This window comes from Trematomus bernacchii, unplaced genomic scaffold, assembly GCF_902827165.1.
Source record: "Trematomus bernacchii unplaced genomic scaffold, fTreBer1.1, whole genome shotgun sequence".
In the NCBI taxonomy this organism is placed as follows: domain Eukaryota; kingdom Metazoa; phylum Chordata; class Actinopteri; order Perciformes; family Nototheniidae; genus Trematomus; species Trematomus bernacchii.
The window spans coordinates 18,141,238-18,154,703 of record NW_022987973.1 but is presented as its reverse complement, the minus strand read 5'-3'; the positions used below and the strand labels follow the sequence as shown (position 1 = coordinate 18,154,703).

The window sequence follows — 13,466 nt, the reverse complement described above, 5'->3', positions numbered from 1 at the left end:
CACCTCTCATCAGTTGTTGCTGCCCTTGATTCAGAAAACAAGGTTGTAAACAATATATTTGTCTGTGTTCTGATTTGTGTACAGAAGTAAATAATATTATGTGGTATGTTCATATGTATCAATAAAAGGGTTCAAAGGGAAAATGCAGTTGTCAACAATGGATCCAACATAGGTCGAATTGGTTGGGTCTTTTAGCCAAGTGACCTTTTTCCTTTGAGTCTGTTTTCCCTTTACCGACAGGCCCCTTAAACTCCTCTTTTGGTGCCCTGATCTTCCATATTTTCAGAGTTCAGTTATACATGAAAAGAACTCCTCTGCAGTGCCATTCAAGAGTTCAGTTTTGAAAGAGACAAACAGGATTTGATAAATGTGCCCTGTAGAAGTTCTCTTTAATAATTGGATGGAATATGTGGATATTTAAATTGGAGAAGCAGGATCATACCTCAGGTCACAAGAAATATCTCAGTAAAACGAGCCTTCAATAAATTGGTTGATTGAAAGGAATATAAGTTATTCCTTGTCTTCTATTCTTCCAGAGACTGTGCTGAGTAGATATTAGTTATCTCCCCTATAGCTAGAGCCTTTAGCCTTAAAGATTGTGCTTTCAATCCAGTTTAAACATACCTCTTCCTCCCAAGGGTGCCAATAAAGTGAATTATCTTAGCCAGTGTAAGAAATGTTATAGTGAAATCTAAATATCTCATTCTCTCAACAGACAAAGCTACGATGGGCTGGAAAAGAAGCTAAAAGAAGTCTTCAGTGAACGGAGCAACATCCTGCATCAGCTCTCCAAGACATCAAAGGAGTTGGACAGCATAAAAGGCAACCTTCAGGTTGTGAATGTAGTGTTTCTTTTTCAAAGATACCACAGTTTTAGCCGGCTTTGTCGGCCGTCATTCTAGGCCGGAGGTTATTTTCCATCCTGTATTTTCAGCCATATAAGGAAACCCATGACTGTTCTCACTTCTGTTTCAATCAATCTGTTATATAGCAACTCACAGTTATTACAAATTAATGTGCAAATGTTTTTCAATTTGGCGAGCCCACCCATTGTTATGTACGCCATGTATTACTGGAAATGCAGTTACTGAAAATGCAATGCAAGATGGAAAATCCGATCAATTAGCAAGTGAACGTTTTCAGCTCTAATGACAACAGCGGCAACACAGCTTATGAGATGGAAGGATAAAACTGAAAAGATTGACAGCACCATCAATTCACAAAAATGTAAACACTTCCCAATCCAATTTTAAAGCCTTTAACTGTTGGGATCAATACTGTGCTTAATGGAGAACTACAGTTAATTACAACGTGGGATTTACTTTCAAAGCTCCAGCCCTCGATTATATCAGTTATGATAACATTTCCCACCAGAGTAATTGCTTCTGGGAACATCACCAAAAATAGATCAAATGTCAGGCAAACAAACATTCATCACAGTTACTCAAACTACTTTTTTGAACATCATATTAGTCCACTCAATTTAAATGTTACGTCTATAAGATAACAAATACATTGTTTTTACTGTCCGCTTGTTTACAACCCTTAAGTTGGTTCACCATAACCTGTTCATTTTCCGATGAATCTAAAAAATGTAATGTCTTTTTAAAACCAGAATTTAAACAAATCCCTGTCCCCTAGATTGTAATCAACCTTTTCTGATGGATTTATAAAAGAATAAAAATGAATGCACCATAATCTAAAAAAAAGTTGTTATGCCCACAAACGCCTTTTTACATTTTGAAAATATTTGGCTTTTTTGCCCCAATTAAATTTGGCCTGAAAACAAATATACAAACATGTTTACCCCAGCTCCTACAGAAAGGCTTATTTTCCATAATGTAGGAATATGAATGGGTTAATAACACAGCTTTTAGATGGATGGTAATGAGGATTATTATCCTTATTGCAAAAGGAGATATCCCTTGGTTCCCCCAAATTCTGGTCCTGGACTTTTCATCGAGTAATACCACATTTTATTGGTGAGATTATAATTATGTGAGCATTTCGCATAACATAATTATCACAGTGCCACATACTGCACACACTTCCAAGCAGTCAGTTTAGGTCAACTTCATTATGGCTCCTGGCAATGACAAGAAATGAGAGAAACTCAATTATACATTCAGACATTTGAATCATGTATTATTTTTCAGTCCCATTAGTGTATGAAACAATGATGCAAAACATGCCTCCCTCTTGGACATTAAGAGCTTTGGTGCCAGATGCCCTGCGTTTCTGCACAGCGCTCTCACAGCTGCAGTGTGAGTGATAGTTTCCTCTTCGCAGGATGTCTATGTTTCCACTTTCAGATCACTTTTATAGGCTAATAGAATTGTCTGAAAATCAAGAAACTGATGTACACAATTTTTCCAACATTTGTGTGTGTATGCGAGAGATGTCCAATGTGTCTGGGAAAAGCTCATGCAGAAAGACTATCATTATCCGCGGGGCAGGCTTTGATGTCTATTCACTCAAGGCTAGCCAGGTTGGCATCCATCTTGGCCCCCGGGCCCCGAGCCAGCACACTGGGCAGGACAGAGGTTGGGTTAGATTTGGAATAGTGTGCTCTGGAACAAAGCTTCAGGGGGAAAACATAATCTACATACAAATAACTCATCAACTTTTAAAGGGGAATCAAGTCAACAGGGAAAATCCGTTAGTAGATACGGATAGACCTGATGGAGCAAGTGTTTATTGTTTTAACGAGTCACCCATAGGTGGTGGTCAGAAACGCTTTATAATTAAGCTTTGTGTGATGGGGAATTTATTCTTGGCAAACGCTCCCGTCTGCGAAGCAGTTAGTACAAGATTAGACATTATTATCTATATTTTTATCCTGCCCCTTACTGTGGGCTCCAGTGACAATTTAGATTATCCTAACATGGGACATTTGCACATAAGTAAAAAACAAAAAAGGCAGTTTGATAGTTAAAGATATTTTATTGTGTAGCTTTTGAATCATCTCTTGAAGAAGAACCTTGTAAACTGTATTTTTCACAATGAAACACTAATAATAGAACACTGATGTATGTGAAGAACAGAGACTTATGTGATCCAGTGAACATCTCCATTTAGTTTTAACATAAAAATGTAGGAACTGTAATTTATAACCATATTCACTTACTATTTAACTACAGAAGCCTTTTACAATGTGTTAAACTGGGCCTATTTTAATTGGAAATTATATTGGTTTCTTTATGGATGAAATTAATTGAGGCAGAGAAGAGAATAAAACCACACAAAATAATTTTTTTTTTTTTATCGCCTCTTGTCTTTATTTATAAATATGTTGTATTCATTTTAGGCCTTAGGGATAAATTATGTTCAGCAACAACTTCAATCGCCACTGTGTGTACTGAAGATTATTTTCATCCAAACAGTAAAGCTCTTTTTGTGACAGTAAATGACAAAACAATGCTTGTTAAAATAAGAAGCCTGGGCTTTTATCTTTCTTTTGTTGTGGACAATAATGTTGGGGGGAGTAGAAAAGTGGTCATTTAGATCTTGGCTCCATGACAGATGATACAAATTATCGATTCAAGGGAGACAAGAGAGAGAAATGTATGTTATTTTGCAAATAACATACATTTTCATGATGCTTTATTATTCAAACTGCACAACTTCAATTATCTGAAGTGGATATACATTCTCTATTGTCAAGAGTTGTTTTTGGTCCCGTTTATAGACCAGCTCTCGTACATAAATGAACATGAAGTGAATTCAGGGGCTGCCGAGAAGAAGAAACATCTCCTCTGTGACAGGAGGAATCGGGGTTTATGGAAATGTTGTGTTAATTGCATAGATATTCCCTTCAAGCACATTTAAAGAGAAGCGTCCACACTCCCTTAGAAGTCTGGAAATGTCTGTTTGGCTCATAACAAGTAAGAAATATCTTGGAGGGCTTGCTGAGCAATCAGAGACCTGACTAATCCATAATTAGCCATCAGGCAGATGCTTAGACACCCGAAAAACCCAATCTGTGCCCTCGTTAGGATTCTTGGAAGACTTTCATCCCAACATTAATATAGGCTATTTCGTTTTTTTTCCTTTGTTTTTTTCTTTTCAATGGGGGGTGTTTTGCATCAACACCATTTTACATCTGGTTCATCATCCAATAATATTCACCTCAATTACCTTAAGAGTCTGGTGCTTTTGACATTTCGTTTCAGTATTCTACATTTAGGAGTCGCATAATTAACACTGACGCTTTTCCCTGTTGATTGAGGTTATTTGTAACCTTAAAAACCGTGTTATATTTTTGAAACATTTATTGCAAGATTCAAGGAATGTTTATAACGAGTATTTGCGAGTCTCTGGCCTTATGGGGTACTTTGAAATAATTTCTTCTTCTGTGCTCTTTCAGTCGCTGAAAAAGGATGACTCAGTGGCCAAAAAGGACGTGCAGAGGATTCTGGAGCTCAGCCACAAACAGAGGTAAAGTGAAGCATCGTGGATGACACATGAGTTACCAACAGTAACAGGCTGCTCACGCCTGTCATCAAAATGTAGGTTATGCATTTATAATAACCAGAAGCAGTTGTGATTGATAAGATTCCAGCACAATATTTAAGATGGTCAATGCCATAGCTGTTGGGAAAATGACAGTGAAGCCTTTGAATATGTGATGGTGGCAATCATTGCTTTAAATACAGTTTGATGTAAGTATCTTACTATAGTTATTACTTATTTAAGCTTGTGAAAACTCTTCAAATCAAGTAACAACTACTTTGAGCACCCCTGGATCGTAAAGTCATAATTCCAGTTATTTTGCCATCAACGTAACATGAGTATTTTACATGAGAGATGCCCTTCTATAGCTTTGGTTGGCATGAAACTCTCCTGGTTAACTCATCAGTGCAAAAGATGAACAAATGTGTTAGAAAATGTACTAGTTTGTTCATAAAAAAAGAAAGGTAGAAGCCAGGGATTCTTAAAACATTTTTGGTAAGCACTTACTGCATCTCCCAAGGTGCATTTCATCAACCAACATCCAATCACTGAGGAAAAACATTGTTAAAGTCCTTATTGCTAGAATTCTACCTCTGGTCTGGGACCTTAGCTCATGGGAGTTGCAGTATTTTGCTACGTCTGCCAAGTTGAAATGACTGATTCACCATGGGTGGAAAATAAAGCGTTCATATTGGATCACATACTTGTGCAGTAGAGAGAAGCGTTAAACAATGTCTGAGTTACTATTATTGATGTTGGTTATTTTAAGGTGTTGCTGTTTGTTTCACATGGCACTATATAAAGGAGCAGGTGGAGAATGCATAATCCAATCATAAATCCTTCTTGTATATTCGAAAATAATTTGCCTGTCTGCTTTTTGTGAAAAAGCACATCAAATGTCTGTGATGTATTGCTTTATCTTTGTGCGGGCAAGCTGGAAAAGCGTTTACCTAAAGTGCTTCACCAGTTAGGATTGTCTGATTAATGCTGTGTGTAGTGAGACTTTTAATGATTACGAGTCATTTGTGGCCTTCATGCTCTCTGAAATGTCAGCCTGATTGAAGTCCAACCTTCTGTGTGCAGTATCCTGATAGCCAATCAATAGCCTATCACCAGTGTACGGCAGCACTCACATGTCATGAAGCTAAAAACCATAAAGCCGCAGCTTGGCTCGATGCTGCTTAGCTAGCAGTTGAGAGCTGCAATTTTTCTTTAAAATGTTATTAATCCAACTTTGGAGTTCAATATCTGCCAAGTGTGATTACTAGCTGACTCAATCACGGTGCATGCAGACAGGTGATTCATTGCAAGTCGTTTATTTTTGACAACCCTTAACAGCCATTTGATTGGTTTTGGTTTCAGAAAATACGTTTACCACAAACTGTAATGCAGCAACACATATTTACAAAAAGACTAGATGCAGACGGCAACAAAATAATATTTTAAGGTTTAAAAATAGTAACAAGGAATTCCGCTGTGATTTAACCTGCTGCTTATTTGAAGTATTGTGTTCTATGCTCACTTCTCTGCTTTCAAGGTATGTTAGAGTCTCATTTACTGTGCCCTTTTTTGTGAGTTTGGGCAGTTTTGATCTGAATTTTTCCAAGCCTTGGATGCAGGAGATGAGAGAAGAAATGAAATTCCGTGGCAGTGGTGGTTGGCTGGTCGCTGTAAAGAAAAATATTTGCTCGGCTGAACTTATGCCAAGAGACAAGTCCATTGGCATGTGAAATCCTAGAGTGTATATAGCTGGAATGCAATGCAATGCCACCCTTTCCATACAAACATTGGCCGCTTGACTACATCAGAGGCAGACTACAAACGCATCATGGACTTTTGAACGTACAGCCATGCATGGAAACAGTAAATCAAATGCTACCTCTAAAATAGCTAGGCTTCCTCGTGGTGTGATTTCTACAAGCGTTTTTGAAACTACTGACCCACATCCCTTGCCCACATACTGAAATACACATTGCATACCAAGAATTAACATTTATGTTAAGTGCATAAAGAATGCAGCACCAGCCTTCAAACAGAATGCATTAAATCAGTGTGAAGCACTATGTTTTCTTTATATATATTTTTTAACGCATTATTGACCTTAAGTCTATAACCTTTACCATTATTGATATTTGCCTTCTTGGTCGTTAAACTGTACTTTATCTTGAGAAAAGAAAAACTCAACATTAAAAAAAAATTCTGCAGCTGAACCGTTAAATCCAAACAGGGGAACTTTAAAGGATAATAAATAAATGTTAAACTATGTGAAGAATATTGCAAAACAATATTGTTTTGACAGCAAAATTAAAAGAATTGCCCAAAGACAATCAATTCAAATAAACTAAATGGAATTTAGCAAATAAAAAAAAGGAAATGTTAGCACTCTTAGCAGTCAGTTTAGCTACCGGTACACATCATCTGCATTACCTAATTACACTGTAAATAAGGTGCCACTGTTTGCATTACTGCATCAGTTTTCCTACTGGGAAAAGGTATAGCCACAATTGTTATATTTAAAAGATAAAAGTCATATTGAATTGAGTGCTTTCTGATTGTTGACACTTGAATTTACAGTATTTAGATTTTCTTCACAAACTGCTATAATGTCTACGTTTATTTATATGGGTCTATGCAGACGGAAAACCTGTCAGCAATCTTCCAACTTTTCATTTTTTTCATAACATGTCAAAAATGCACCTTCTGTTTTTTTCTTTACTACTATGACGTGAAATTACCTTACTGAGTGTCTGTGCAAAAGGACTCTCCTCAGTGGTATTTAAAAGAAAAGCTTGTGTGTGACAGTGTGGTCGAAGCCGCTGATGGTGCGAGCAGGGTCTGCTAACAGGGTGTTTCTCCCTTCCCTCCCACTTGACAGAGAGGAGATGAAGTCCCTCCAGACCGCCCTGCAGAAGCAGCTGGATGAGGCCAATGAAAGAGCGGAGAAGCAGCAGGCCACGGTAAGAGAGAGCTGACCTGACCGTCAACATCCTATCTCCTCTAACCAGCGCCGTCACCTGTCACACAGCCCCCCCGTTATCCACACTCATTACCCAGCCAACTCTCTCGCCTCCTTGATACATCATTAGTTGAAACTCTCAGAAATTGAAAGAGAAATCTTTGTGTCCTCCTACCCTGACACCCACGCAGAAATATTTGATAAGAACAGACAAAGGCATTATAACCTAAGAACATGTTCTTATCTATCCATCAATCAATCCCACTGTCTACAGTATCCACTGTACCTATCTATCTCTGCTGCACAATACACTGACACCTTGCTTTATATTCCACACAGGTCTTAAACACTATCAAATAATACACAATACACTACACAAATAATTTAAATTAATCACAAAGTCTTTATAATTTCAGTAAAATGGTGAAGAACTCAAAGCCCAAGGTGATGTATTGAAATTGGAGCAATAGTCTCTGAAGTCAATATATTGAGTTTAATATTGAAGGAATCATATAAAAGCTGAACATTAACACTTGTTTCCAGTGGGAACAGGTTCATGTTTTGTCAGCTTAACCTGATGACTAATTGAGCTATTAACTTTATAATTTCAGATCCATTAATTTTAAATGTAATGATTAATAAAATAGTGGTTGTGTTTATGCAGATGACACTATCTTCATAGCTCTAAGGATTTGACCTAGGTCTTTAGAGTTATTAATGTGCATGACTGAAACTAATTAAATTACCAAATTAATAATGTCTTGAAGTGATTATGTTAATTATTGCACATTGAATAGGTCAATATATGTATATATTTATTTATGTTGTGTATTAAGTTTATGTTTACATTACATTACATGTCACTTGTTGAACGATTTTACCCAAAGCAACTTATATACATTAAATAGTGTGGCCAATCCCTACAGAAGCAATTTGGGGTGAAGTGTCTTGCCCAGGGACACAGGGGCATGCTGACTACAGTGGGGATTGAACCATTGCTTCCATGATCTGAAGATTAGCGCACTTAACCACTTAGCCACAGCCTACATTTGTCCATAAAAGCATGTTTGCTTTTGTTTCCAGTCATTATACTAATTATATTTTAGGGCCTTTTCAAATGCTGTGTAGCAAGATAATCATATTGCTAACAATATATAACAATGTCATTAAAAATATGTTGTGACTTATTTGATTTACTATCCGAGCCCCAGTATTATTTTCTATAGTGAAAGCAGACACAAGTGCAAATAATTAAGATAAACTTTGTCTCTCTGACAAATGTAGCAAATCATCAAAATGAAAGTTGTTTGCCTACAGTTTCCGGTTCTGTAAAAAGCATTTAGAACCGCCTTAAACCTTCATTTGTTCCTCAGGCCAGCAGGGGTCGACTTCTCTTGTTGCATAAAGCAGTGCAAGTGTGTAGAGGTCTATGAGAAAATGACCTTACTTCTCATTTTATTTATTGTAAACATCAATGTAAGGTCTTAATTTATGGTTTCAAATATCCTTCTAACAGCATGATGTTTATTTTGCAAATGTTAGTCCCATAGAGAGTAAAATAGACCGTACAGCAGCGTATACTTTGTGATTGACAGGTTACTTCCCCAGTGTTGTTCTTGTTTTTGTCTTTGAATATCAACTTTATGAGATTGTGTTTTTTAGTTTATAAAAATTGTAAAAATGTGAGTTGCCTAAAAAAATGTGTTTTGGTGGTTCTTAGCCCCACCCTCTTGTGTCACTGCTTGTAAAAAAACAAAAACAAGATAGCGACAAACTCTTGGCATCCGAACTATACTGAACAAAGCAACTAGTGACTGTGTAGAGAGTTCCTGTGCGACTTTTTCCATTTGATATATACAGTCTATGGGTTTACTCCAAACAATTGACTGTTGTGTAGTCATGGTACTGTAGTACCTATAGCATGAAGTTCTCACTACATTATTGTTTAACATATGTTGCCGGTGTAAACACAAACCTATTTAACATACATTGTACTCAGCTAGTCTGTACTGTACAGTAGATGTTTGGTTTTACTTAAAGTTGTGTCTATGCATATGCTCTATCTTACTTTATTGCCCAACATGTGTGTCCCAGATAGACCTCCTCTTATTCTGCAACACAACTCCTTATCAACAAATCACCCTGAAGCCTGTTGTTCTGCAAAGAAAGCTATAGAGTAGCGCTGGAGTTGTTCTGGGATGTCCAGTATATGCTAATAAAAAGATGAAATGTAATAGTCCCGGCTTCTTATGCACTGTCGTGAGATTTCATTGGCAACAACAATAAACAATCAAAGCACATCATTAATATAACTCTAACATTTCAAGGGACATTGTTGCCAATTTCTAAAATGGTGACAAATCCCAGTTGCTCGGTTTTATGATTTGAGTTTGACATTTATGTTCTGTTAAATGGAATTTATCCCTCCTGCTAAGATTCCAAATGGAAAGGAACACCTCTGCAGCATATACAATGCCACAGACGGTCAATAGAACAATGAAATGCTGTATCTGGTTTAGATTCCTCATGTCCACATAAAATTCAGTGGGAAAACAGGACTTGCAAGAACTCAAGAGAGATGGTCCAAAAATAGTTTTTTGTACCAAGAGCAAACAGCAAGCAGCAGACAGAAAATAAGTTATATGTGCCGATAGATGGGCAATACGGTTCAAGCCAATCTCTTTTTTAGACAGTGTTTTGCATCAGGACGTTTTTGTTCTGTGCATAAATATTTGTATTTATTGTAGCTACTCTCCAATTTCTCAGTTTAGAGTCCTTAATTAAAAAACATTTATCCAATAGAATATGTCATCTGACACACACAAATTACTAATCAATATTCAAATGGTTTTAAATACATTGACTTGAGAATCAGTGAAAAACAAATCCTATTATGTACATGTCACATGAGATACAGTAGAATTAACTTATTTTGATGGCTGAACAAATATAATAACTAATACAAACAATAGCTTCATTCATCAGACTTACCTAGTATGCTGTAATGCTGTTTTGTTGTATCTCTCTTTCGATCCCTAAATGCTGCACCAGTATTTGTTTTTCGAGCTGTTCCTGAGGGCTCTGGCGGTGACTGAAAGGCTCAAACGTAAACTTTGATGTTATCTCACCCTGCTTTGGGATATGAGTCAACTGGTGAGGCTTAGTTTACAGTTCCCTAGGGTACACACCTGTTATGAGGTCACCAGCCTCATGAAGCTTTTCCTTTTTGTCCTCCACACTATCTTGATGACCTCTCTCAAGGACATGCAACACAAAAAAAGGTCTTTCCAAAAGAGAAAAGAAAGAAAGACAAGACCTTGGCCTATCTATCCCACACCTTATTATTTTTACGTACGGTAGCCCATGGCAGCAGTTTGCCATCTGCAGTTAGTGTTTGAACCTCCGTCTAACTGTAAAAACACAAGCCACAGGCCTGCACTAGCAAGACATGCTGAGCTCAGGATGAAAGGCATAAACAAAGATATCACTCTGAAATGATAAGCATATGGGCTATTAAATCAGGCACACAGTGGATAGTCGGTAGTCACTCACTGTAGGAATAAATGCCTAAGCGTATATATGTGCCGCATTCAGAGAGCCCCGGATGAGACGATTCTGGACACTTGTTATGCTAAACTCAGATTGTACGACACCAGAGGAATTTAATATGTGACAGGTTTTCCATCAGAGTTAAAAAGTCTTTAAGCCTTGATGGGTGGCCAGCTAAAAACGGTGTATTAAAATTTCACTACAGCAAGGGGGCCTCCGGGTTACTGTCAGTTTATAAGAAACAGTGTTCAATTATGGTTGGAGCCTGAATATACTGCATCAATGTAAACGTACCAGCGCTGCTCGTATTGGTTAAATTAAAGACAATAAATCAAGTGCTAACACTGTCTTTGCAACTTCCACTGGCTTCATCTCAAGCCTCCAGTTCACTCAGCTAATGCATACAGGCTTTTTTAATGTATGTTATTTAATACCTTATGAACAAACTAAATGCTGCATCAGGATGTTTTTGCTCTCTCTATATGTTTCAATTATTGTGTTACTACTCTCGGGGGCAGTGACAGTGACTGAACATGACCTTTGATTATATCATGCCCTCTGCTTGGGGATGTGACTCAACCGGTTTGATCTAGTTACCCGGGGTGCCTCCATGGAAGAGGAAAACATGTCACTTTGATTTGACCAAAAAGGGAACTAAATGTGTTATTTCTGTACAACATTGTACATTGAAAATATTCATCAATATTAGTAATAGCACAAAGCAAATCACAAGTCTGTTAATATTACACAAAACACATGTTGTGTCCAAATCCTGTTGTCTTTGATAGTTCAGGATTTTATGGGATTTTGCTGAGAATAACAATAATAAAATATTGCCTACCTTTCGTTTAATAAGTAAAGGCAATAAATCATGTATGGACACTGATTTTGGTTCATTGTCATAATCCCTTTAGTTCAATGCACTTAATTTCCCATACAGCTCCTGCTAAAGCGGTGATGCTCAGCCTCCATGACTTTCATTAAATATGTTCACTGAATGGAAAACAAACAAACAATGAAGTGGGGGATTGAGTTTGATATTTTTTCTGTTTCTGTTTTCAGATCAAATTTCTTAAAGTGGAGATGGAGAAAAAAACCAAAATCATCAAGGACTTACAGCAAGAGGTGAGTCATCAAAGCATCATTTAGGCTAGTTTGAACCCTGCTTTAAACAACATGTATTCTCAGTTAGTGCGTTTAAGAGATGCATATGTAGCCATAAAGGAAGAATTTACTCCAATTGACCGATCAGGAACCCACTTTCCCCACTTTGACCACCTCTATGTCATGTAATGATTATCTGTTTGCCAAATGCCCTCTGAATATCTCCAGGGACCAGAAGAGAGCTAGTAGCTTTTAATCAGAGGTGGACATTCACTTGCAAAAATGTGTCTGTTTGAGCGTGCACTTTGCAAACACTGGAGTCTGTTGTGATCATGATTGTTATCGAGACTGTCATGGCTTGCGTTGGTTGAGAAATCGGCTTATTCTATTCTTCCTCTGCACTGGATTTCTCACTGCCTGATTGTTGAACATCAGTGCAGTATAGTTTGTCAAAACTAAAGTTTTTTTTCTGTTTGACTCTGAGGGGCTGACACCAAAGCCTGACATTTACCGCTGATTCCTTAGACAGCTAGAGAAAATAAAAAAAGTTCTGCTGGCAAATACCATTGTAACTGTACTGAATTTGTGACACCACATTATCTGCCTTGTTATCTGTGAAAAAAATTGAATAAAATACTAAAAAAACAACATCAAAACAACATCAGCCCATTAAATGCTGCAGAGCTACATCTGCTGCAGCTTTTTAAAGAGGTTTCTTGTTGGATGTTTCCATTGGTATCTTTTGTTTGTGTGTCAGCAATACACATAGGAAAATTGTCAAGATAAAACTTGTGCAGACCAGTACTTTGAAAAAATAATATAAAACATGCAGCGACAGCCACTTAATAATGATTAGCTAGAAAATAACTTTCCTTCAGGAACACATGGCACATTTGGCATTTCACAAATATACATAGCTAAGATTTTCTGTTTGTTGTTCAAATATCATAGGCCCCTAATGTCCTTTATTTCCCACTGTGGTGTTTATTGTGTTTATTTTCCAGTATATATTTTTGTTGCACATTATTAATATGTTGCCATTGCTATCATTCAGTCATCGCTATATTGTTTGCATGGAAACCAGACAAACAATAACAATTAAGATTTCCAGCAACTTGATACGTGACCATGTATCTACTGTATAAGGGCGCATGTCTGAGGCAAAGGCTGTAAATAAGAGAGCTGTCGAGGCATTTTCAAAAACAAGATGGCTGCAGCTGATGTAAGCTTTCTTTTGAAGCCGCTATCTTGTCAATATTGAACAAACCTATTGTTAAGGATCTATCAGTTGCATATAACGCTTTTCTTTAATTTCTTCCATTGACTGAGAAGTTCAACACTAATTTGCATTTGTAATATGTTCTGGCAAAGTTCAGGTGACTATATCAACCACAAAGACAGCCAT

The 13,466-nt window shown here is 37.2% G+C and overlaps 1 protein-coding gene across 1 annotated transcript in view; it reads left to right on the top strand.

Moving 5' to 3' along the window:
* luzp2 (leucine zipper protein 2) overlaps positions 1-13,466 on the top strand; it is a 157,623-nt gene that overhangs the window by 89,825 nt on the left and 54,332 nt on the right. Inside the window, exons 2-5 of the mRNA XM_034116041.1 lie at positions 716-833; positions 4,367-4,437; positions 7,328-7,409; positions 12,020-12,082. Of these exons, the coding sequence (XP_033971932.1) occupies positions 716-833; positions 4,367-4,437; positions 7,328-7,409; positions 12,020-12,082 (334 nt within the window). The remainder of the gene's footprint in view (positions 1-715; positions 834-4,366; positions 4,438-7,327; positions 7,410-12,019; positions 12,083-13,466) is intronic.